The sequence below is a fragment of the Alosa sapidissima genome, chromosome 1 (assembly GCF_018492685.1).
Source record: "Alosa sapidissima isolate fAloSap1 chromosome 1, fAloSap1.pri, whole genome shotgun sequence".
Classification (NCBI taxonomy): Eukaryota; Metazoa; Chordata; class Actinopteri; order Clupeiformes; family Clupeidae; genus Alosa; species Alosa sapidissima.
The window spans coordinates 36,796,682-36,822,642 of NC_055957.1; the positions used below are offsets into that span (position 1 = coordinate 36,796,682).

General features: G+C 46.6%; 1 protein-coding gene across 3 annotated transcripts in view; it reads right to left on the reverse strand.

Moving 5' to 3' along the window:
- Positions 1 to 9,719: 9,719 nt before the first annotated feature.
- abca1a (ATP-binding cassette, sub-family A (ABC1), member 1A) overlaps positions 9,720 to 25,961 on the reverse strand; it is a 30,146-nt gene continuing 13,904 nt past the window's right edge. For 2 of the 3 annotated variants that reach the window (XM_042079437.1, XM_042079358.1), the window contains exons 13-48: positions 25,434 to 25,639; positions 25,061 to 25,237; positions 24,091 to 24,313; positions 23,678 to 23,899; positions 23,352 to 23,556; positions 23,135 to 23,245; positions 22,095 to 22,269; positions 21,861 to 21,992; positions 21,605 to 21,744; positions 21,380 to 21,517; positions 21,028 to 21,248; positions 20,716 to 20,788; positions 20,339 to 20,541; positions 20,043 to 20,091; positions 19,845 to 19,958; positions 19,472 to 19,620; positions 19,195 to 19,319; positions 18,791 to 19,082; positions 18,516 to 18,643; positions 18,305 to 18,410; positions 18,085 to 18,159; positions 17,055 to 17,221; positions 16,760 to 16,937; positions 16,498 to 16,613; positions 16,165 to 16,309; positions 15,864 to 15,987; positions 15,414 to 15,543; positions 15,158 to 15,278; positions 14,995 to 15,057; positions 14,769 to 14,875; positions 14,275 to 14,416; positions 13,768 to 13,902; positions 12,693 to 12,796; positions 12,312 to 12,404; positions 11,894 to 12,137; positions 9,720 to 11,622 (exon numbers count right to left, since the gene is read on the reverse strand). In XM_042079437.1, coding sequence (XP_041935371.1) covers positions 11,488 to 11,622; positions 11,894 to 12,137; positions 12,312 to 12,404; positions 12,693 to 12,796; positions 13,768 to 13,902; positions 14,275 to 14,416; positions 14,769 to 14,875; positions 14,995 to 15,057; positions 15,158 to 15,278; positions 15,414 to 15,543; positions 15,864 to 15,987; positions 16,165 to 16,309; positions 16,498 to 16,613; positions 16,760 to 16,937; positions 17,055 to 17,221; positions 18,085 to 18,159; positions 18,305 to 18,410; positions 18,516 to 18,643; positions 18,791 to 19,082; positions 19,195 to 19,319; positions 19,472 to 19,620; positions 19,845 to 19,958; positions 20,043 to 20,091; positions 20,339 to 20,541; positions 20,716 to 20,788; positions 21,028 to 21,248; positions 21,380 to 21,517; positions 21,605 to 21,744; positions 21,861 to 21,992; positions 22,095 to 22,269; positions 23,135 to 23,245; positions 23,352 to 23,556; positions 23,678 to 23,899; positions 24,091 to 24,313; positions 25,061 to 25,237; positions 25,434 to 25,639 — 5,268 coding nt within the window. In that variant the 3' untranslated portion in view covers positions 9,720 to 11,487. The remainder of the gene's footprint in view (positions 11,623 to 11,893; positions 12,138 to 12,311; positions 12,405 to 12,692; positions 12,797 to 13,767; positions 13,903 to 14,274; positions 14,417 to 14,768; positions 14,876 to 14,994; positions 15,058 to 15,157; positions 15,279 to 15,413; positions 15,544 to 15,863; positions 15,988 to 16,164; positions 16,310 to 16,497; positions 16,614 to 16,759; positions 16,938 to 17,054; positions 17,222 to 18,084; positions 18,160 to 18,304; positions 18,411 to 18,515; positions 18,644 to 18,790; positions 19,083 to 19,194; positions 19,320 to 19,471; positions 19,621 to 19,844; positions 19,959 to 20,042; positions 20,092 to 20,338; positions 20,542 to 20,715; positions 20,789 to 21,027; positions 21,249 to 21,379; positions 21,518 to 21,604; positions 21,745 to 21,860; positions 21,993 to 22,094; positions 22,270 to 23,134; positions 23,246 to 23,351; positions 23,557 to 23,677; positions 23,900 to 24,090; positions 24,314 to 25,060; positions 25,238 to 25,433; positions 25,640 to 25,961) is intronic. The other variant, XM_042079522.1, reaches the window with a different exon arrangement.

Genomic DNA, 25,961 nt, shown 5'->3' on the forward strand with positions numbered 1-25,961 from the left:
CATGGGAACACCTCTAATTATAGTAAGCCTAAGATAATCTTAGTCAAATGTCATAATCGTTGGGTGACCAACTATACAAATATAAAAACAATTGACAATAACTAAAATAACTAGATCTACCGCATAGCGGTACAAAATATGACTGCCGCTCAGTACATCCGTTCCGCGAAAATAAATCACACTTCAATTTGTCTCCATATTTTACTCCATCCCCCACTCTTGAAACTTTTGTGTATGCTTGTTTGACATGCCTGAGTGTGTGTGTACGGCTGCACAGAAAGTAGCCTACTGGTGCTGAAAAGGTGAATAGATAGTAGAATAGCCAAAGAAGATGTAGCATTGTTATAAAACCTTTAAAATCTCTAAACAATCACAAGTAGGGCAGTTCATCACAGTTCATCCATTGCAACTGGATTGATGAAAGGTCACTTACACCTGTAGGCTACATTGTATTTGGGAAAAGCAAAAGGTATCAGCATAATGTTATTTATTTATAAACAAAAAAATCTGTCAGTTCCATGCCGTTTTCAACAGCTATCAAAAACAAAGGTAATTTTTGGATGGATGGATCTTTTGTGAATGTTTCTTCTTCTACATAAAACTGTAACTAACAAACTAGATCCTAATAGAAAGCTGTTAGCTTCCCTAAGCTTCTGCCCCGGTGGTTCGGTGTCCTGGGTATCGTTGACCAAAAATTCAGGAAGTAGATGACGGGAAAGAAAAAAAAAAAAAAAACTTTGACAATCCCTATATGACCGCTTCGCTAGCTTCGCTAGGTCATAATTATAATCAGAATTACAACCCCAAAACAGAAAAAGTTGGGACATTGTGTAAAATGTGAATAAAAACAAAATGTAATAATCTGCAAAACTCTTAAACTCATATTTAGTTGCAAAATGGACACAGACAACATATTCAAATGTTGAACATGACACATTTGACTATTTCATGGAAAATATATGTTGATTTTGAATTTGATACCAGCAACAGAGAACCCAGAGAAATCTTTGCAAACAAAGGGAAAAAGCTGAAAAACAAATTGGATGGCCATGGTCTTTTGGACCTCAGATGGCACTGCATCAACACCAGGGCCCACTTCCCCGAAAGCATCTTAAGCCTAAGAGCGTCGTAAAGTCCCTCTTACGAACGTCTTAAGATTTGCCGACTGTTTCCCGAAACCATCGTAGCTTAAGAGCATCGTGAAAACACTCGTAGATCTACGAGTGCTCCAGAGTACTCGTTACCGGCTAAGAGCGTCTTAACAGTACTTCTCACTGAGGTCACCAACAGGACATACAGAGGAATTACAAGTTAGAATACATAATCCAATTTACGTTCCCATTCTTTTTTGTGTTTACCTGTGATGAATCAGATTTTAGCGTGCAAAATAGCCTACATTTAATGGTCATAATAATGTGATGAAAAGCGGACAAAAATGCAATCAAGTTAGGCCCTGAGCTTGTTTAAAATGGACTGAGGTAACATGGAAAAGGTCCTGTGGTTAGACCAATTAAATTTTGCCATTCTTTTTGGAAATCATGGACTCATCTGGGCTAAAGAGGAGAGTGCCTATCCAAGTATCCACCATTTCCAACTTGTTTTAGTGCTCAGTTCCAAACCCAACATCTATGACGATGTGGAGGAGCGTTCGTGCCTACAGCATGGGCATCTTGCACATTTGGCAAAGCATAATCAATTCTGAATGATGTATTCAGGTTTTGAGCAACATATACTGCCATCCAGGCAATGTCTATTCCAAGGAAGACCTTGCACATTTCAGGAAAACAATGCCAAAAATGATTCTGCACATATTTAAATAGTATTTCTACATAGAGTGTCATGAGCTCTCTCTCTGCCTGGTAACACGTGCTGATTGAAGTCTGATGACCTCCACCTGTTCCTGCTCTGCTCTGCCTCACCCTCGTTACCTACCAGCTGCACTGCATTCACCACTCATCATGCCCTCTATATAAAGCCTTGCTTTTCAGTCCACACTTGTCAGATCGTCTGCAACCAGCACCAGTTACCTGCCTGTTTATTGAAAACGCCTCTGACTCTTTGCCTGTGATCCCGGACCCGCTCGACTACTTCTGTGTTCTCCAGCCCCGGTAATCTTGACCTGCCTTCCGTCCCTCTTCTACGAATACCGCCTAGTCCTTGACTGTACTGCTGCTTCGTTTCAATTGCTGTTGTGTGTGTGTTTCCCCCAGGACTTCCCGGATCATCCAGCTCCTGCCTTCGCTGTTCGGCTACTGGGGGAACACACACACGCAGACTCTTGGAACTCCTGTACCCCCCCCGGAACCCCTGAAACCCCCAACCCTTAAATAAACTTTTGAACGTGACGCAATTGTGGTCCTCGTCCTGTTTGGTGTCTGACAGTACGATCTGACCAAACATGGACCCAGCGCACGGTCGAACCAGCATGGAAACCGACGAACCAGAACCACCCACCGCCATGCAACGCCTGGAAGAGACAGAGAGAGAGGTAAACCGCAACACTGCTGACATTGCCTCCCTACTTCAAGCCGGCTTGAGCCAGCGTCAGCAGTTCCAGCAGCAACAGCAACAACTTGCAATGATCATTCAACTTCTCACCAACCTTTCTCCTCTGCCTGCTCCCACCGGCCCAGCCCCAGCCAGCCTGCTCACCGGCCCAGCACCCGAGTCTCCTGCCCAGTCCACTGCTACCGTGGCTGCCGGAGCCCCAGAACCCAGGATCGGCAATCCAGAGCGGTTCAGCGGCGACCCAACCCAGGTACGGGCGTTCCTGACGAGCTGCCGTGTCCAGTTTACCCTGCAACCCAGGACTTTTGCCACTGAAGGGGCGAGGGTCGGTTACGTGATCACTCACCTGACGGGCCGAGCTCGACTCTGGGGAACGGCGGAGTTCGAGCGCCAGACCCCAGCATGTGCAACCTTCAACCTATTCGCAGAGGAGATGCTCAAGGTATTCGATTTGGAATCCACAATAGCCGAGGCATCTCGGATCCTGATGAGTATTCGCCAAGGCAGAAGGACTGTTGCGGATTACTCCATCGACTTTCGAACCGTGGCAAGTCGAAGCTCCTGGAACATGGAAGCATTGGTGGATGCTTTCCTCCACAGCCTGGCGGACTACATAAAGGACGAGCTGGTTTCCCATGATCAACCCCCCACTCTTGATGAAGCCATTGCTCTGGCTGTCCGCATCGACCGCAGGATCCAGGCCCGCCGTCATGAGAGAGGGCGCCAGAGTCCATCCACCAGCACACGGAGTGTCCCAACTGTCCTTCTGTCCGCACCTGCCACACCATCTAGCCAGCCGGACCAGTCTGAACCGATGGAGATCGGCCGCACCTCCCTAACCCCTGCAGAGCGCCAGCGACGCATCACCTCCAACTTGTGCCTGTACTGTGGTGGTGATGGTCATCGAGTCGCCACCTGTCCAGCAAAAGCCGGAGCTCACCAGATGTAGGAGGAATCCGGATGAGCTCAATGAACATTCAGCCCTCCATCAGCCGTAAACCCCTCATCCAAGTCTGTCTTCACCTGTCTGATTCCACCCACACCCTGGCAGCCCTGGTGGACTCTGGCGCAGAAGCAAACATTATTGACACAGGACTTGCTCGTCAGCTGGGCTTGGAAAGCCATCGCTTGTCCACTCCTGTTCCAGCCCGGGCCCTGGACGGTCACGCAATTGGCACAGTTACCAGCATCACAGCCCCCATCTCAATGATGGTGTCAGGAAACCACCGAGAGACCATCCGCTTCCACCTGCTCAGCTCTCCAGGCCAACCCCTAATCCTGGGCTACCCTTGGCTCCGTCTCCACAATCCTCACCTCGATTGGGCCTCCGGAACTGTGAAAGAGTGGGGAAATGCCTGCCACCTGACCTGTTTGCGTGCTGCCTCGCTGCCCCCCGGCTCAGTACCCCCCAGCATTGCCCACGACATTTCTAATGTCCCTGAATGTTACCATGGCCTCCGAGAGGTGTTCAACAAGACCAAAGCCACATCTCTGCCCCCACACCGTCCGTACGACTGTGCCATTGATCTCCTCCCTGGGACTGCTCCACCCAAAGGTCACCTCTACTCACTATCCCCTCCTGAAAGAAAAACTATGGAGGATTACATCAGGGACTCCCTGGCAGCTGGACTCATCCGCCCGTCTTCCTCTCCTGCTGGTGCCGGGTTCTTCTTTGTGGGAAAGAAAGATGGTTCTCTTCGCCCCTGCATTGATTATCGAGGTCTGAATGATGTCACAGTGAAGAACCGGTACCCTCTGCCTTTACTCACCTCTGCTTTTGAATTGCTCCAGGGATCCACTATTTTCACCAAACTGGACCTTAGAAATGCTTACCACCTAGTGCGAGTAAGGGAGGGTGACGAGTGGAAGACAGCATTCAACACCCACACCGGCCATTATGAGTACCTGGTAATGCCATTTGGCCTCACCAACGCCCCAGCGGTATTCCAGGCGCTGGTGAATGATGTGCTGCGGGACATGCTGAATAAATTCGTCTTCGTGTACCTGGACGACATCTTAATTTTCTCCAGAACTCTGTCCGAACACACCCGTCATGTCCAGCTGGTTCTTCGACGGCTCCTGGAGAACTCTCTCTATGTCAAGGCGGAGAAATGCGAGTTCCATGCTCAGACTGTGTCATTCCTGGGATACATCGTCGCTGAAGGCAATATCCAGATGGACCCCGCAAAGGTCTCGGCAGTTACCTCCTGGCCAGTTCCGGGGAATAGGAAGAAGCTGCAGCAATTCCTCGGTTTTGCCAATTTCTACCGGAAATTCATCCGGAACTACAGCTCCGTCGCCGCTCCCCTCACAGCTCTGACCAGCATCAAACACCCCTTTTCCTGGACCCCAGAGGCCAACACAGCCTTTCATACCCTCAAGGCCCGGTTCACCACTGCCCCCATCCTCCAGATGCCGGATTCAGACCGGCAGTTCGTTGTCGAGGTGGATGCCTCAGACGTGGGAGTCGGGGCCATACTCTCTCAACGGGCAGAGGAGGACAACAAGTTGCACCCCTGTGCATTTTTCTCTCGCCGGCTTTCACCTGCAGAGCGCAATTATGATGTTGGAAACCGTGAGCTGTTGGCTGTCAAGCTTGCCCTGGAGGAGTGGCGTCACTGGCTGGAGGGGTCCACAGTTCCGTTCCTGGTCTGGACCGATCACAAAAACCTCGAATACATCCGCAATGCCAAACGTCTTAACCCCAGACAGTCCCGCTGGGCCTTGTTTTTCACCAGATTCAACTTCACCCTGTCATACCGCCCAGGTTCTCGGAACACCAAGCCGGACGCTCTCTCCCGTCAGTTTCATAAGGATGACGCCCCTTCCCAGGAACCTGCATCAATTCTGCCCGATCCCTGCGTCGTAGCTGCCCTGACCTGGGATATCGAGGAGGAAATTCAAGAGGCCCTCCGTGACCATCCCAGTCCCAGTGCATGCCCAGACGGTCGTCTCTTCGTCCCAGATAATTTGAGGTCCCGGGTCATACAGTGGGGACACAACTCCCGCCTTGCCTGCCACCCGGGCTCCGCCCGCACCTGCCATCTCCTTGCCCAGCGCTTTTGGTGGTCGTCTTTGAGAAGGGATGTCCGAGAATTCGTCCGTGCCTGCCCCACCTGCAATCAGAACAAGTCCTCCACTCGGCCCCCCGCTGGTTTACTCCAGCCCTTGCCTGTGCCCACACGACCCTGGTCCCACGTCTCCTTGGACTTTGTAACTGGCCTCCCACCATCAGGTGGGATGACTGTCATTCTCACTGTGGTTGACCGGTTTAGCAAGATGGCACACTTCATTCCCCTCCCTAAACTGCCATCTGCCAGAGAGACTGCCCAGGCTGTTCTTGATCATGTCTTCCGTCTACACGGGCTGCCCAGGGATGTTGTCTCTGACCGAGGCCCGCAATTTACCTCTACATTCTGGAAGGAGTTCTGCCGTCTTCTAGGGGCCACAGTGAGTCTCACCTCTGGGTTCCACCCCCAGTCCAATGGTCAATCCGAGCGGGCAAACCAGGAGCTGGAGAAGGCGCTGCGGTGCATGGTTTCTCGCAAACCCCAGGCTTGGGCACAACAACTGATGTGGATAGAGTATGCTCACAACTCCCTCACCTGCTCTGCCACTGGTATGTCACCTTTCCAGTGTGTGTATGGCTACCAGCCCCCCCTGTTCCCCAGCCAGGAAGGAGATGTGTCCTGCCCGTCTGCCCTCGCCTATGCCCGCCGTTGCCGTCGTACCTGGTCACAAGCTCGTGCCACGCTACTCAAGTCAGCTGTCAGCTATGCCACTGGGGCTAACCGCCGAAGATCGCCGGCACCCGCCTACCGTGTTGGCCAGAAGGTGTGGCTGTCAGCCAAGGATCTCCCACTGCGGGTGGAATCGCGTAAACTGGCACCTCGATTCCTCGGCCCGTTCCCTATCCAGAGGGTCATCAGCCCAACCGCAGTCCGGCTCCAGTTGCCAACCTCCATGAGGGTGCACCCTACTTTCCATGTTTCGAAAGTCAAGCCGACGCATGAAAGCCCGCTGGTCCCCGTGCCGCTTCCTCCTCCTCCTCCTCGCCTCGTTGACGGTGGGCTGGTGTACACCGTTCGACGCCTGCTTCGGTCCAGACGGCGAGGTAGGGGCCTCCAGTATCTCGTCGACTGGGAGGGCTATGGACCTGAGGAGAGAACCTGGGTGCCAGCCAGTCGGATTGTGGACCGGACACTCATCGCCGACTTCCACCGTCTGCATCCTGATCAACCTGCAATCCGTAGGGGCCGCCCCAGAGGGGTCCCTAACCGTCCTGCCCGCCCGGCTTCCTGTCATGTGCCTGACCCTGACCCTGTCTCGGTACCTGTCCCGTCTTCTGTCCACGACCCTCCAGCTCCCTCCGAGGATGAGGATGTTCACTCGGACCGCTCGGAGGAATTCTAGCCCTCCACCGGCTCCCCTCCGCCCTCCCGACGTGGTGTCACTCTTGGGGACTTCTGGGGCCGTCCCTTAGGGGGGGGGTTCTGTCATGAGCTCTCTCTCTGCCTGGTAACACGTGCTGATTGAAGTCTGATGACCTCCACCTGTTCCTGCTCTGCTCTGCCTCACCCTCGTTACCTACCAGCTGCACTGCATTCACCACTCATCATGCCCTCTATATAAAGCCTTGCTTTTCAGTCCACACTTGTCAGATCGTCTGCAACCAGCACCAGTTACCTGCCTGTTTATTGAAAACGCCTCTGACTCTTTGCCTGTGATCCCGGACCCGCTCGACTACTTCTGTGTTCTCCAGCCCCGGTAATCTTGACCTGCCTTCCGTCCCTCTTCTACGAATACCGCCTAGTCCTTGACTGTACTGCTGCTTCGTTTCAATTGCTGTTGTGTGTGTGTTTCCCCCAGGACTTCCCGGATCATCCAGCTCCTGCCTTCGCTGTTCGGCTACTGGGGGAACACACACACGCAGACTCTTGGAACTCCTGTACCCCCCCCGGAACCCCTGAAACCCCCAACCCTTAAATAAACTTTTGAACGTGACGCAATTGTGGTCCTCGTCCTGTTTGGTGTCTGACATAGAGGAAGAGTCCAGGTGCTACAATGGCCTGTCTGCAGTCCAGATTTGTCAAATTAGATGCATAATGGAATGAAAAACATGACTAAGAATACCCCATACTGTTGAACAGCTGAAATCCTGTATTGGGGAGTAATGGGTCAACATTTCATTCTCAAAACTCTAGCAAATGGTCTCCTCAGTTCCTAAACATTTACAGAATTTTGTTAAATGAAGAGGTGAAGCAGCACAGTGGTAAACATGCTCCCATCCCAACTTTTTTTTAAACATGTTGCTGGCATCAAATTAAAAATTAACAGATATTTTCCATGAAATTGTCCAAATTTTCATTTTCAACATTGATATGTTATCTATGTCTTTCTTGCTACTAAATATGGGTTTACGAGACTTTATATTATCACATTCTGTTTTTATTTGCATTTTACACAATGTCCCAACTTTTTCTGTTTTGGGGTTGTATAATTACTGTCTTTTTAAATCAATATCTTGTTGATGCCCCAGGGTGGCTGGGCTTTGTGAATGGGCAGGTTGGTAGCATGGGGAGCAGGGCAGGCCTTACATCACTGTGGAGCGCCAAGAGACATCAAGCAGCATCGAACCTACAACTGCCCTCAACTCTTGAGATGCCCTTAAACTGACCTACATGATATTACATCATTATTACATTATTATCATTACCACTGTAATGATGTGGTACATTTATATCTCATTTATAATTTACATCAAATAAATACATTTGCATACAGATTAAACTGTCTTCAAGCGTGGGTGTATGTGTGTGTGTGCTTCTATGAAAGCATAAAATAGAACTAAACTGAGTAGTAGTTACTTCTTTCGATTTAATTTGGTTCTGAAGCTCTAAGTGCTGCTTGCCAAATTCAGGCAATAATAATAATAAAAACCAAAACCCTACATATTAGTAGTAGTAATTATAAAGACCAAAACCCTACATATTAGTAGTCAATATGGTGGGCAAGAGATGAATAAGAGAAAATACATTTAAAACTTTCTATGTCACAAGTCTTGCGCCTCTCTGTAATATGTTTAGGAAGTCGGTTTAAATCCTAGGAGACAGATGATGTGTGTTGTTGTGCAGTAAACTGTGTTGTGTGAAATGATTGCGTTGCTATAGTAGGCCGTGTGTTGCATTTCTGGATGCCCATCCTTCCATCTGTTTTTGCAGTGCACCACCATGTGCAGTAACAACAGTGGGGTCTGTGCTCATCGTAAAAATGGTCTCATTGCCAGCCTTTCTGAATTGCATGCAAATTGCAAATTAAACATGTGAATTACAAATATACATTGTATTATTATTTTGCACAATGTTGATCCAAGAAAAATGGTTCATTCTTGAGTTTTATTCCGGTAATTGATCACCTCCAAACAGAAATGACACTATGTATGACATGACTACAGTTGCGTTGTGCAATGGACTGATAAGCAGCTTAGCCTGCAGGTGATTTGTACAGGGGATTGTGAAGTACACTGGAAACAAAGCAGAGCATTGTTTCAGCATAAGCATTCATTTATTTTGGATCAGCCGGAGCATCACTGGTACCTACAGTACTGTTTTTGACGGAGTGCGGTCACTATGCTTGAGTATGCCCTCTGACTACCATATCAATAAGCCTGGCGTTGTGGGCAAGCTGCAAGTTGGTACCCCGGAGACCCGGGTTTGAGGCCAGGTGGGGTGACTGCTCTCTCCTTTCGCTACATATGGTGTCACAAAAGTGATCCTGCTAGCATCGGAGGCATGCCCAAAATATGAGGGACCACAGGATAGACTGACCCCAGTGTGAGGGACCCCAGAGATGGGTGAAGCACTAATGTGTAGGCTCCCTTGGGATGGGTGAAGTACGGCTGGTAGATGTGTGAGGGATTCTATGAAATGCATGAGCATGCTTCCCTGAGGGGAGGGCAGTGAAATGGAGTGCCGTCACTACGGTTGAGTATTACTGGATCTGCTCCCTGCTATTTCAATTCCATGATCTAGCCCTACATCCCCAATTGCCCATTGCGGTCCTCTGATGAGCGCCTGTTGTGTTGACCAGCCATAAATGCTAGGAAGTCAAATTCAAGACTTTTTTCCTTAGTAGCTCCTCAAAATGCATAAAAAGAAGAGTAAGAAGTATTTATGAGCATAAGTCTAAAGAAAAACGATGTAAACAAGGAATGAAAATTCAACCTTTTTATTATGTGAATACATAGAGAAAAGACAAATGATATACATAAAATGTTTAATACTTAAAATGTAAACATATAATACACAAGAAATATTGACCAAAGTGGGTCACTTGATTTTCATACAAACCCTAGGAAAAAAGAATCCTGTGTGAGAATGAACACATTAAGACAAAGACTGACATTAAAGTGCTTCAAAAATTGGACCAATGACACTCACTATCTCTTGATCTCTCTCTGTCTCTTCCACACAGTGAATGGTGAACCTCACAAATGATTTGATGCCGTCGTTTATCTGCTGTAGTGCATGAATTTGGACACATTTCAGTGGATCTGTGGAAAGTTGGTGGCACTTTACTTAATTTTGGTCACTTCGGGGCACATTCACTGTGGTCTGTGGCGCCAGAGGGAAATCAGCAGGCGTAACTAGTAACATGGTTCAGTTGGAAAAGCAGTCACAGAGCATGAGCAAAACTCACATCAAACAAAACCATCGTCGTCTGCTCCACCAGGACCATGTCTTACAGTACTGCACGATAGAGAAGCACAACTTACACCAATTACAATAGTATAGGAGATGTCACACCAATACCATGTTTGATCACCTTGAGAGGATGCCAACATAAATCTCCTTGCTCACCATGTTTAATGATTTTGGCACTAAACTGTTACTGTTAGATTTACAACACTGACACAGCCTTATATCTCCCGTCTGTCTTTTATCAATTTGTTCCTTTTTTAATTCTTCTAAGATGAGAATCAAATCAAGAAATTCTGACAAAGTCAGAGGAGCATCAAAGGTTACAGGCATTTGAGACTCAAGAAAAAATATTGCAATTGCTATGACCCCTTCTCTCTTGTTAAAACAGAACAATGCACATGCTTTGTTGCACATATAAGGGCAAATATGTGGCCAACAGAAGGCATGCAATATAGTCCAAAAAACTCCATCTAACCAATCAAGCATGAGCAGACCTCCCTTCTCATGTGTCTGTCGCAACCGACAGAAACATTACCTAAAATGATTGTAAAAAAATGTGTGCTTCAAATAGCTTACTATCTAAATGAGCACCATATGTCCAGCAACAGATTGGCTAGCTCAGTCAACACAGGGTGCAATGTCTTTTGTTTTCTCTACATCAAAATCCAGTAAAAGTTTGCCCTTCCAATGCCCTCGCTCATGAGTGTTAGATCCTCATTCTACTTTTTCTGGTACTGCACGTGACATCAACTGACAACAATATTGAGACATTCATGTTACAATTTGTTACTTAAAAATATTGTAAAATATTATCAATAGTCTGCTGCTGGGATTGTTACTGTATTTTGTTTTTGAAAGTCAGTAACTTGGTACAAATATGAGACTTAACCCTGAATCACATGTTGGTTGTTGGCAGTGGCGGATTGAAACTATAAACATCACCAAAACCAATGATCATTTGAGCCAAAGCCCGCCTCCATGATCAGAACCTTACTGGCGAAGTGCTGGCCCAAGTGACTTCAAGTCTGACCCTTGTGGTTCCAGTCCAGCGAGGGGCACCAGGCTCTTCCTCGCTCCACAATATAGTGGGCTTATCTTCATTCTCTTCGCTTGCATTGATTTGCATTGAGTTGTGTTTCAGCACTGTGCCTCAGTTCAGTTCAGTCTGCACACGTGACTGAAAATCAATGAAATAAAATGACAAAAACTGAAAGCAAAAAGGTAGAAATAGAAAAACATGACACTTGAGTGCCTGGCAGAAGGGAGAGTCGTGGGTCCATCACACAAAGCTCTCCTTGGCTTTCTCGTCCTCCAGGAAGGCGCTGAGCTGGGAGAGGTCAACCACTGCATCCTTCTTGGAAATGTCTTTTGAGTGGTCCTCATCGCTTTGGTCCTTGGCAAAGTTCACAAATACCTAAAGAGCAAACGCATGGTTTGTTGTCAGTACAGGAGACTAAGAAATGTAAACACTCCATTTATCGATGGAAGCAGCCTTGTATCTCTACATTGCGACAGAAATATTTGCTCAGCTTAAAATACTTAACGTTCTTCAAACACAGAATGTGTTTTGAAGGAGAGTTACAATTCAGAGAATTCCAGGTCTATGAACTATGAAATGTTCCAAGAACGGAAAAAAATAAATAAACAGAAATGAGGCTATGATCGGGTCAGGCGGAGACTCTTACTTGGTCTAGTGTTGTCTGCGAGACGGAGTAGTCCTCGATGCGCAGCGCCGCCTTGTGGTTGGAGAGCAGGCTGAAGATGCGTGCAAGGGAGGTGAGTGAGGAGGACAGCTGGTACTGCAGCATGTTCCTGTGCTTCTCCTTCAGAGTGCTGCCCGGCAGCTCGCGCTCGATGAACTCCATCACCGTGCCCAGGTCAGGGTTAGGACCCGCCACCCTCAGGATGATGGTGTACCCATCTCCAAACCTACACGCACACAACACACGCACACAGCCACAGTGAGGATAAGGTCTACTTTCATCTCTGACAGCTTACATGTTTGGTGTGTTTCCCTTTTAAAACATTGGTTATGGGCTGCTACCCAGAGATGTGTGATCTCATTCTATTTTCAGCACTTTAATACGGGGTCTTGCTTCTTACCTGTTTTTTAAGTGCTGCACACTTCCTAAGCACCGGAATCTTCCATTGACCATAATGGCCATGCGCGTGCAAAGGGCTTCACACTCCTCCATACTGAAACAAACAAAAGAAAGAGAGACATTTCAGAGACTCCATCCAGCCTGTATTTTCTGGTAAAAACCACATACAGGATCTCTCCTCCCTCTTCACTGCTGATCATAACTCACAAGACATGGAAAGCATGCATGATATGACTGAGAAACTTTGGTGGCCGCTGTCTGGTGACCATCTATGCAACTATTGTCTTTCGCTTTCTCTCTCTTTCTCAGTGCATGCAGTTATGCATTTTCCTGAAGACACTGATCACATACAAGTCAGCCAGTCTGAGTCGGCGTGGCTTACCTGTGGGAGGTGAGCACCACAGAGCGTCCCTCTTTAATGATGCTGAGGATGCAGTTCCAGAGAGCTCGCCGGGCCTTGGGGTCCATACCAGTCGTGGGTTCGTCCTGTCACATAGAGCACAGCCAGGTTAACCGTGGCCCACAGGTTGAGCAAGAAGAACAGGCAGAACACGGCGAAGAGAGGGAATAGAGTCACTGCTCCACCAAGAGCCATGGCTGAACGTCCGACACACAACAGCTACAAGCACTGCTCTCCAGCTCCCACGCCCCCTGCACTGAGCTTTATGTGCTTCAGTATGACCCAGATACCCAGCAACCAATGCTTTTGGTGTTTAGAGCAAAAGTGGCCCCATCCAAACAAAAAAACAAGCTCTATAATAGCTTTTCCTTCTTGGGGAATGTTGTGATTTGGGGCGATTAGCAGTTACATAATGGTCAGCCTCAAGGAGATCAACAAAGCATGTTTTTTTCAAGCTAGTAGAAGTACAGATCTATTGGAGTTCACCTGGCCCAGTAGAGTATTTCTTTAACAGATACTACAATAAAAACTGCCTGGCCAAAAAAAGGTCACCACCTCCTGGAATTAACTAAGCAAATAAGTAATAGCCTATTTGGGTTGCTGCAGTTGGTCAGGTCAGGTTGTGCCCAAAGAATCAGGTCAGCTGAATACCTGAATATACTGAATGACCAGGTTTTCATCAGTGGACTTTTTCTTCCCTGATGGCACGGGCATATTCCAAAGTGACAAGGCCAGGATTCATCGGGCTCAAATTGTGAAAGAGTGGTTCAGGGAGACATCATTTTCACACATGGACTGGCCACCACAGAGTCAAGACCTTAAGTGGTCCGAATCTCCCGTCATCAATACAAGATCTTGGCAAAAAAATAATGCAACGCTGGACGGAAATAAATGTTGTGACATTGCAGAAGCTTGTGGAAACGATGCCATAGCGAATGTGTGCCGTAATCAAAGCTAAAGGCGGTCCAACGAAATACTAGAGCATGTGACCTTTTTTCTTTTGGCCAGGCAGTTTACTATGATAGCAGATTCTATGCAGTAGCATGAGGGAGCTCACCAGGAACACCACGGGCGGACCTCCGATCAGAGCCATGGCGGTGGAGAGTTTGCGCATGTTCCCTCCACTGTAGCTTCCTGCCGCTTTATCCATGTACTTCACCAGGCCCAGTTTACGGATCCCCCAATCTGCCACCTGCAAATCCCAAGAGAGAGCAAGAGGGAGAGAGGGTTGGGGGTTAGAGAGAGATAACATGCACTCAACAAAACACAACCTTGTATTCACAGACAGAGAGATAGATAGAGTGATACTTTATTTATCGTGAGGGATATTTAGGCATATAAAATACAAAATGGTAAAAAAAACGACAGAAACTACTATACAAATTTGCAATCACTATATAAATCAAATACTAAAAAAAAAACAATCTTATAGCCAGTAAAAGAAAGTCTTAGAAGGGGTTGATATGGTGTGGCAGGGGCAGAGGCAGAGTGCAGAGGGGCAGAGTGAAGAGACTGGAAGCAAATACAGTCTTTGAGCATCTAAGAAGAGACCAAAAACACTCACCTCGCACACTTCCTTCTCAGGTACTCCTCGCAGAATGGCATAAAATTCCAGGTGTTCTCTGCCAGTCAGCAGGTCATTAATGGCATCAAACTGAGGGCAGTAGCCCATATTCTGATGCACCTCATCCATCTCTGTGAGCACACTAAAATGAAAACACACACACACACAAATGATGTTAGCACCGCATATTGGTCCCACGCCAGTAAGGCTACTAAGAGAATAATGTCATTTGCACTGGATGTTAAAAGTGCTCTAAGTCATGCTATGTGGTTTCTACGCTTTTTTTGTCACATACAAAAACGGTAACAAAAACAGCCTGGACCATGAAACGTAACAAACTGTTCCAGCCAATCACAAACGAGATGTGCGTTCATGTGCACGGTAGGGAGAGGCGAGCTAGCTCTCTGTTTTGTTTGAAACGTCAACAGAAGTGACGTTACCCAACCGTTCTTAGAGAACCTTTAAAATAAAACAGGATTGATCTTTGTACTCACCTTTTACCAGCAAGATAGGCTTCCCCACTGGTGACCACTGAGTCTCCGGTCAGCATCTTGAAGGTACTCGTCTTCCCAGCTCCATTCACACCCAGCAGGCCGAAGCACTTCAAGAGTTAACAAAAACACAATGTCAGAATGTCACACGTGTGTGTGTGTGTGTGTTTGTGTGTGTGTGTATGTATGACCTGTGAGTAAGCTGTGAGTGTCGGTGGGACTGCCTTACCTCTCCTGGAGGGATGCCCACACAGAGGCGGTCAACTGCTGGCTTCTGCTTGCTCTTGTAAACCTGTAGACACCCAACATTCATCATGTTAATTCAATGTCATGGTCACTGCAGATTCCACACTTGTCTGACTTGGTCTCTCCTCTCTAATCGTCTGGCTCACCTTGGTGAGCTGCTTGAGCTCCAGGATGTCGGGCTGGCCTGCTCCGGTCAGGATCCTCTGCCTCTCTCTGGCCACGTCCTCGTCCTCCTCCCCAATGGGCTTCTGGTGAGTTTTGATGGGCCTTGAGAGGTCAAGCACATGGAGCATTGTGAAAAAATAGTTTGGTGACTGCTGAGATCATGAGCAGGAACGCACAGTATGTGTTGTTGTTTCTCGCTCTGTGTATGTTTGTTTGTTTGTTTGTTTGTTTGTTTACCTGGCCTTGATGCAGAAGCGGTACTGGATGAGCACGGTGATGGTGAAGAAGACCACCCCCTCCACGGCCATGGCAAACAGGTTCTTGCCCACCATGTCCCAAGCCAGCGGCGAGCGGAACCGGTTCTCTCCTGACAACACAAAGTGGCCACGTCAACCTCAGTGCCGTGTGACCAGCACCTCAGCAACCAGCAACCACCAGCTATTTCCCCACTTCCCCTGTGCCCTTTAATCCTTCATGCTTGACCAAGAGCATAGCGTTAGCTTAGCATAGACGTGCATGCCACGGCATCATTGCATGAGACCACATGTGAAGAGAGCAATAAACTGGTACAGTGCCATACTGAGTATGGGTCTTGGCCAGGAAAGTTTGAAAATTAAGGATTTAATGGGGATTTGTCAAGAGACGCATTGTACCGCATAAATCCAACAATTAGTAATGGTTCCTCACCAAATCTTTCCAGTGCGTCTGCCATAGCTTGGTTCTTTACCATGTCGATGAGGCCACGACCAAGACAAAAGTGAGGGAAGATGAGGAACACATTCTTCAGGATGTCATTGATGCCACCAATCTCCTGTAAAACCAACACAAACGTCAGTCATGCATTCAGGCAGTCCTCATCTCATGGTCTTAGTTTAGAAAAGCTGTGGAGTTGCTCTGGATTATGAAATACAGACACAGCCAGGCCTGGACTCTTTCACATACTGCAGATATGTAGTAGAGCTGAGCTGGCTGAGAACACTTCACTTACATTGCTGCCAAATAGCTCCAGGACAAAGGTGGAGACGCTCCCATTGATCCCAATAAGGATGTTAACACTAGTGAGGACCACGTAGGCTGTGCTGGGGATCTTGAAGAAAAATGAGGCTGGATACATCAAGGGTGTGATGGACCACCTACACTCCCACAAACACACACAGGCACAGGTATGATTACACCTTACATAAGTTCTTGAGAAGTATTACCCTAATGCTTTATTACGCAATATTATATGGTATGCCACCACAGTTATGTAAACCTTGTGAGAATCTCTTAGAAACATGATTAACACTACATCTGCAGGACTCATTGACAGGAGTCTCACCCATAGAGAAGCAGCAGCAGGGCCAGCACAGGCAGGTTGGTGGAGGAGACATACGCCTCTTGTTGGAAGCACACAAAGATGATGATGACGAGGGTTGCAGGGACAATGTAGTTGCACTAAAAAAGAAACAAAGTTATCCAACTTGAACACTTTCAGCTTCTTACAAACAGCCGCACCATAAGCAAGAGATTAGTGGAGGTTAAAAGGATTTCTGCTCTGCTGTTAAGAGCTACAGTCCTGTGAAGGTGCAAAAACAACTTACCATATCCCAGACATAGTTGGCCAGCCAGTAGAGGAATGGCTGCACACCACTGATGAACTGCATGTGTTTGGCCTTGCTGACACGCTCTTGAATGAGGAAGACCACAAAACTGGCCGGGACAAAGGACATGGCGAAGATCACACAGATAGACACCAGCACGTCCACTGAGGTGGTCATCCTGTGGGGGCAAAAAAGGTAGGATTAAAAGGATTTAGGGTTTTTATGCAGGTCTAAGAGGTCTTGCCGCAATTTTGACTTCCAGAGAGTCAGCATGCCAGTGGTAATGCAGACTTACAGTGCCACCTGTGAGAGCTGCTCCTTAGTGAGGTTGAGTGGATGGTTGAAGGCATTGATGCCATATTTGCCACGGTCATCTCCCTTCAGGCTGGACCTCAGAATGGCATTGTTCATCACATTCAAAAACGACCCAATGCTGTGCCAGCCTTTGTTGTTAAACCAAATCTATAATAACAAATACATTATAGAAGACAGATATTCAACATGTATAAGGATTAGCAAACATAAACTAATATGGAACCTTATGTTGCTAACACTGATATGAGAAAAGTATGTTGTCCACAGTAGGAAGGAGACAGTGTTTGATTTGGGGCCCTAAAGTTTCCCACGAGAGGAACAGAAACTACCACACGTGCTCAGCTCAAGACCCTATTTCCGCTCTCTACAACAACAGGAAGCTAAAACTGCCCTTGTCAGGACAAAATGTTCTACTTTAGCACATTTACACCTGACTGCAGGGTTTCAGCCAGCACTTGCAAATTAAACGTTTTAAAAGGATCTCCGGACAGTTTGACAGCTTAACGTTATTGGGTTAGTGATACCATTTGCGCAACTTCTCCCCAGCAATTATGAGAATGCATCAGCAAACTATAGACCTTCGAGTTTTCATTGTCTTATTAAGATCAACATTCCTGAATACCCTGGATATTCAGCTAATGTGTTCCAAGAACATCTCTCTCATGATTCTTTTGTCTTACACTCACCCATTTTTGTTTAGAAAGTTGTTAATATGCCCCATTACTAATACTTATACAAGCTTACTTAGTAACTTACTTAGTACTTACTTGCTTAGTAGCATTTGCCTAATGATGTGAAAAGTGAACTTTGTAGGGGCTGGAATAATGCCATCACAATGTGCCAATAATACCTCCTTACGCAACAGAACACAGAAGATCTTAACCCAGTTCTATTGTGGCATCTTGTTCATCTAATGAACAAATCATTGGATGGCACACAAATATGTGTCTTCTTTCCCTTATTTGACACAGCAGTGCACTAAGCTCTGGGAGCTGTGGATGTGTACCTACCTTGACATTGTTCTTTGTGTCCAAGCCTTTGATGAAGCCGGAGAGGCTACCAAGGAAGCGATCAGATGCAGTTCCCTGAGGAGACAGAGGAAACATGTTCATAGCAACCAGTAGAGATAATTTTAAAACATAAGACAGCGTCCCTATACCTCCTTAACCCACACATGTCAAAGGCATAAGGCTAAGAAACACAGTATCTTGAGAGAGGAATGGTCCTCACCCTTCCCAGGTTGAAGCGTCTCTTGAGGTGAGAGATAGCATCATGGACCTCATCGGGAGGAGGCAGGGCCTGAGAACTCCTGGCACCCAGAGAGAATCCTCCATACCTGGGAGTGAAATACAGACCGTTTATGTTATAAGATCAGAAATGTCAAGGTCAGAGTAAGTATTTTTTTAGCGATGTGTAAACATCAAGGGTGAGTTCTTTTTACCTGAATTCATTCACCCAAAGTTTATTCTTCAGGCTTTTTCCAATGATCTGAGCGTAGGTTTTCACGAGGTAGTCTGAGATGTTTCTTCCAGTCAGATTCTGCAGAGTGTCTGCGTCGCTGACTTTAATCTAAATACAGAGCAAATTGAAAGAGAAACCCTGTGAGAACTCAAACAGAACCCTGTGAGAACTCAAACAGAACCCTGTGAGAACTCAAACAGAACTCTGTGCTTGCCCTCTTCACAACCTTGGCTCTCAGCAGAAATCACCAGCTACCTGTGGGGGTGGGAGACCTCCCGCTCCAGGGGGACATTCCGGAAGCATCTTCTTACGGCCCTCACAGCTACACTCGCACAAGGGCGATGGGTTTTCCATGGTCCAGTTCCCATTTAAGAACATGTCGCTCACGGTAACAGGAACCTCCGGGACAACCCAGTCCTCATCAGGCATTCCACACAAGGCCCCCGAAGAAGAAGGGTCTCCTTCAGGGCAATGCAGTTCAAGTCCGTAGCGGTCAGTCAGGGCACCCAGGAGCTTGTTGGTGTGTGCGTCTTCAGGGGCGTCATTGCTGTAACGGTAGGGGAAATCATCAGCCTTCAGCATATTCAGTAAAGTTAAATAAAGAAACCACTAAAGTTGGAAACACAAGGAAAAATGTTGGTTGCTTGTTGTGTGTTTACCTGACAAAGCTGAACTGTTCCTCATACATGCTCGGCTCTAGCTGCAGGCTGGGGTACTTTCCAAATGGTGGGACAATGAGGCTGAAGACCAGGGCGATGCAGACAAACACAGCAGGCAACACAATCTGAAAATGAAGTGTCAACACAAGATGTGATTCATCAAATGGTAAATATACTGTACCTTGGCAGTACTGATCAGAGCCCTGAAACCAACTTGACGAATCACTGTTATTAAACTATGATTTTAGATTGTATGAATCAGAATAGAGGAACTCACCTGAGCAAAGAATCCTTTTCTGGAGCGCTGAGCATACAGGAACCTTTTCCACAGCAAGGCCACAAACTGTTGCCTCTTCAGGCTCCAACCCTTGACCTGGTATGAGCCTTTACCATCTGCGCCACCCAGCCAGTCTGTCTCACGCGATTCTGAGGGAAGCCAAATCATTGGGAATTCAGCAAGACACTCATTTTGAAAATAACTCTTGCATCATGGGGAAAATGTAGCAACTGAAGTTGAAAATGATGCCAAAATACAGATGGTATTACTGGCTAGTAATTGAGCATTGTTGTAAAGCATGAGTGATGGCATTGAGGTCGGAGACTAGGAGAGGATTGTCCACCGATGAGGAAGTGGTGGGTAATAAAACTACCTGGATCACCTTCTGAGTCATTGAAGTCAAATTCATCTTCAGTGAAAGGCCTTAGGCAGCTCTGGTGGTCCCCAAAGGCATGCCTGCGGTTTCTGCGTGTTGGAATGGTACCATCTGATAAAGAGAGTGAGCAACTTAGAAACAAACAAACCAATCTTTTATGTAGGAGCTAATCTGACTAGGGCAGATTCTGCTTACCTGAAAGGTCAGCATCAACTCCACTGTCCTCGGCCACTTTCAGGAAAATCTGATGAATTACAGCACCACGTTAGAGTTAGCCTACACGCACATTTTAGCATGTTTCAACTGGCAGAGCAGAGTGCTAACAACACTAGACATTTCCTCAATACCCATGGAGTAAAAAACGTGATAGAAATGTACTGCATATTTGGACACTGCAGCATAATTATGTTTAGATAGGAGGATTCAGGCAAAAAGACTGAAAGGTAATCACTGAAGCACCAGGCAACAGTGGCACCCTCCTGTCCTCTCACCTCTTCCAGGGTGGTGTCAGAGATGCCATAGCTGGAAATGCCCAGGTCAGTCAAGCGGTCATCAATCTCATGGAAGAGCTCCACGAACGCCCCTGCCTTAGCGGACTCATAGGGCAGGACATACGTGAGCTCGTGGCCTAGATCCTCCACCAGCCGAGCAGACGGGACATGCTTGAAGATCACGTTTGAGATCAGAGAGACATCTGGACCGTGAGGAAGGACAAGAGAGGTCAGGGATTTGACCAAGAAACAAAGGAGAGATATAGACAGATTAAAGGATATTTATAGAAGGGTTGTGAACTGCGGTAGCAGGAATATGGAAACAGTATGATACTTATAAAGAAAGCAGATGATAGGCAAGGGTGTTCAGTGCTTACCGATGGTTGTAGTTTCACTTTCATGGTCACTGCCTAAACCAGCATCAGAGCTGCTTTCTGAGACACTATCCTCCTATTAAAACATAGATCAATCCAAATTAGAACATGAAGAAATAAAAACAAATACAAACATCATCAATAACCACACTGTGGCTTATTATACTGGCAGTCGCAGGCAATTCAATTCTGTGATTGAATATTGATTTAAGTGAAGGTCATGCAAAATTACTTAAATAACCTTAAAATTGTTATACTTGAGTACAGCTTTCTCCCTGGTGCATTAACTGTGGACAAAAAAGGTGGATGTTCTACCTTCTTGGAGTAGGAGACGGTGCTGCTGGAGTTCCTGCAGGAGCTGAGTATGGGCTCAAAGTCCCTTTTGACCAGGGTCAGGTAGTAGCCCGTCCCCAGCTGGGTCTTCAGGAAGAGGGAGGAGCCCACACAGCACAGCTTGCCGTGGGAGATGATGGCAATGCGGTCGCCCAAGATATCGGCCTCGTCCATGTGATGGGTGGACAGGATGATGGTGCGGCCTGTGGAAACACATGAGATGAGATGACCACTTTTAATATTTAATATTATATTTGCTATTCGTATCATGTCAAAATGTTTTGTTTACTATGGTTCCCTCATATTTGTTTACAAACATGTTCAAGAAGGTTACCTTGACGGTACTTGAGCAGAAGGTCCCAGATGCCTCTACGGGCATAAGGGTCAACTCCAGCAGTGGGTTCATCCAAAATCACCACTTTAGATCCTCCTACAAAGGCCAGTGCCACAGATAGCTTCCTCTGCATCCCTCCTACAAGAGCAAAAAACACCTTGTCAGTGTTTGAACATACATATCAGGCCTGTCCCATACTGGACTTCAGGAGAAGTGGGAACTCACCAGAGAGCTGGTTGGTGCGGGAATTCCGTTTGTGCGGCAGGCCGACGTCTGCAATGATCTGCTCCATTTCTGACTTGACCTTCTCCTCAGAAAGCCCCTTCAGACTAGCATAGAACCAGATGTGCTCCTCTACAGTCAGCCTGGGGAGGGCCAGAGCAAAACAAAAATACTCAGTGTTTCATCTGTTGTCTTCAGTGACAGATTTGGGGTTACGGTTCACCATAGCAACAGGTTAGCAGGGCATTGGTGCGCTTACATGCTGAATAAGACGTTGTGCTGTGGACAGACACCAAGGTTCTGACGGATGGTGCTCAGCTCAGTTTGAATGTCTCTGCCCAGGATGTAGGCGGTGCCTGATGTCGGGGGGAACAGGCCTGTCAGGATGGACCTGGAGAAAACCACAGCACAAATTCACCAACATGTTGTGACAATCTTTTCTAGGACAATGTCAAGTTATGTTATTTGACAATGTTTGCTAAGCTTCACTTACATAGTAGTGGTCTTTCCAGCTCCGTTGTGGCCCAAAAATGATGTGATCTGGCCTTCGTAGAATCCCAGAGTTAAGTCATCCACTGCCAGCTTCTTGCCATGACTGTACACCTTTACCAGATTCTCAATATAGACACCACGCTCAAGGTGGGCCGGCTCCTCCTCCATACACACAGCTGCAGATCAACATTAGGCGTATTATTAGACTGTCAAATATCTATTTTCATGTGCTTATTGTAACAGATGACCAAATGAATACACATATTAACCATTCATATATATATTGTAGGTCAGTGGTCCCCAAACTTTTTCTTCCGAGGGCCAGCTCACTATGCCTGGCTCTAAGAGAGGACCAGAGACTCAGAGTATCCTGATACATACATCAGTAACCATAAATAGCTTAGTGCTGTGAACAGCAGTCTACCTTAGTTGAATATTCCATTACATTTAATCATAGGCTATTGCAATTTAATACCATTGTTAGCTGTGTTTATATTGCCATCATGCCATATCAGTGTAAAATGTAGCTCAAATTAAATAATACTAATAAAAAGACTGCATTTCCAAAAGTATTAGCAGGGAGTCCCAAAATATATTTTATTAAAAATGTGTGAAGTCTGAACTCTGTGTCTTTGCATACACAGCTCAAGTTGTGAATATCCTACAAATAATTTAAAGTTCTCAAACTATGAGAATTTTATGAAGTGCTGAAGTGGTCTGAAATGACCACCATTCTAACTTTCACTCACCTTATGAGAACATTGTGAACTCTTTGTATGAACATTTGAACGAACAGCGCCAAAACAACCATCAGTGGACAAAAAGAGTATTACATGTGTACTGTTAGGACTCGCCATAGAGAATGAATGGGGGAAATTGCGGAGGTTATAGTTTGACGATGTCATACTCCCATGCGGGCCAGATGCTATATACCACGGACATGTTTTGGGGGGCCACCCAAAATGAGGTGGCGGGCCGTAGTTTGGGGACCACTGGTGTAGGTGAACATTGTACATTATGAATTAATGACATGAAATCTACCTTCAGCATTACTCTTCTTATCCGTAGAGCTTGAGGTTCCTCCACACTCCTCTCCACACCAGTAGGTCTTGGTGAACGGGAAATACCAAGGCCTAGGGATGCCAAACTGGCCTGTGGGGGGCACAAGGCAAATAGTAAAGACATCAGTCCCGAATGAACTATAAGGGTGAAGCAGCTCTCCAGTGAGTATATGGTTAAAGGGGGCTACCAGTCTCACCTGGGAAGACTGCCTCAATATACCAGGTCATGACAGCGTAGAGGAAGGCGTCGAACAGCATGAGGCTGATAGAGGTGGTCAGGCTGTAGTGGTCTTCCGCCATGGGGCTGGCCAGCAGGTTCGTCCACTGGATGCCCACCCCTTGCTCCTCAAACAGCGCAAAGTACTCGCAGCCAAACCCAAAGGCCACCGGAGAGAGCAGGCTCTGCATGAGGGTGAAAGGGAGGGAGCAGGAGGATTAACGACAGAATGTACAAGCAATAACGCGTGTGCCACTTTGGGTGTTTGTTGTACTTTGATAATATTCAGGTCATGGCAGCTCTTACCGCAAAGACCTTGGCCCCAAAGCCCACATAGTCCTGCCAGGCCACACAGAGCACGTACGGGAGGTAGAGGGTGAAGTAGATGATGCCACCGCAGGCGGCCGCCAGGTTGGCACGGGAGAAGAGGGTGCTGATGAGGAAACACTGCATGATGGTCACCACAGCAAACGAGCCCAGGAACAGGAAGACCACCCCTGGGTCACTGTATGGCAGGAGGTTCCCCATCTGCAGATGAAACACGGATAATGAGAGGGTGGTGAGGGATAGAGAGAGAGAGAGAGAGAGTGTGTGTGTGTGTGTGTGTGTGTGTGTGTGTGTGTGTGTGTGTGTGTGTGTGTGTGTGTGTGTGTGAATGAATAAGTATGGAAAGGGACTGGCTTCGGTGAGATGCAGTCTCCATTTTGGCGGACACACACCTTGAGGATGAGCACCAGCAGGCCGGCACTCATGAGCAGAGGGATGAGGCTGCTAATGAACCAGCTGAGCCACAAGGTGCCGTTGTTCAATCCCATGATCCTCATGGTCTCCTTCAGCCGGGCCTCCTTCTCGTAGACCACACCCTTAATAATGATGGCCACGGAGTACATCCAGGCCAGGGTCATGAACAAGGGCATGGAGCGACTCATCACCCGCAGAAAGCTACAGCGGAGAGACCAAGCGCACCACACAGTTATCAACACAGGACCTAAAAAACCTCACGTTCAGAGTGTTCCTCCCATTTACTCATGTATAGTTGCGATCAAACAAACATAATAAATTGACTTCTCCTGTTACATCTATCAATGTCATTAAATGACCATGCCTGGGGTAGTAGAGGTTTGACCTACTGACCGACAGAAGCTTTAAAACTGCTGCCTCTTAACAACCCTGTCCTAATTGGTGCAAACCCTCTCAGCAATAAACCATGATTGTGGAGGTAATTTATTGACTCATTCAGTCTAGCTACTACAGCGGCGGTGTATTGACATTTCTGCAAGCAGTAAACCATTGACATAGTATGATAACACACATCTTATCTCTGCTCTCCTAACGTTTACGGTTGTATGGTCACCATAGACCGTTTCCCAATTTACAAGTGTAGCTTCCACTGAGAAATGCACTAATAACCTACATTTTACCTATTGGTCCTGCTGTCAGTATTCTGATTAACCGATTCTGTGTACCATGTTTCATTTGCTATTCTCTAATTTTAGCAACAGAACAATTGGTCTGTCAGTATATCAAATCTAATTTGATTTTACTCAAGCAGACCCACGCAGAGACACAAACTTAATGAGAATTGCTGGAACAGTCTAATTTCTTACATAATCATCACAACTGGGTCAGTCTGGGTTACAATGAGTTAACATTGTTAGTTATTTCCTGTGACAGAATGGCAACTCTTACATGTCGTCCACATAGCAGGGGTAAGGCATCTGCTGAATGTAGACACCAGTCTTCTCCTTGCTGCCGGTCAGGGCTCGGATGATGCTGTTTTCAATGATGTCCTGCAGGTAGGAGAAGCCGCCCCAGATGTAGCGCAAGTCCTCGAAAGGGTCCGCCCTGGGACCCGGATCCCAATACCTACAGGAAGAGGAAACAGCACAAGCGTGAAGGTTCTGTGTGAGGACACCAAGAAGTGCTATCACTTACTAAGACATGGACTACAAGACAACAGTGAATTAATCAACTAATGCTACTGGCATTCCAAGATGAAATCAGATCCAAAATGAAATCAGATTTATCTCTTTTTCCAGTTTCACTACATCCTGTGACGCACCCGTCTTTAATCTTGTTAGTGCGCTCAACGTTATCAATGTCCATGCGGATCTTGTAGTTGACATTGGGTGGGAGGTCTGAGGTGTTGGCCTGCATGTCCGGGAACACGATTCCCGCCCAGAACTTCCGGTCATCTAAAAGACGCATGGACTTGTTCACCAGACGTTCCTCATTAGCAACAGGCTCCAGCTTGTCTAAGTTTACACACTATAAAACAAACAAACAAACAATTATCTCATGATGTTACCAAGTCACGTCATTGTCTTTCTTTTTATTTTGAGTATGGTGATAACTTAAATATATATTTCTTTAAATGAATACTGGTATATTCTTTCTTTCTTTTCATTTTGAGTATGGTGATAACTTAAATAGATATTTCTTTAAATGAATACTGGTATATTCTTTACAAGTTACCTTTCCTCTGTTTCTATGCTACACATATATACTGTAGTAAAGCACATTAACTAGAAGTGGCTAGAATGAATGATATGGAAAATATCTAAATTAATTTAACTAAATCTAAATTAAT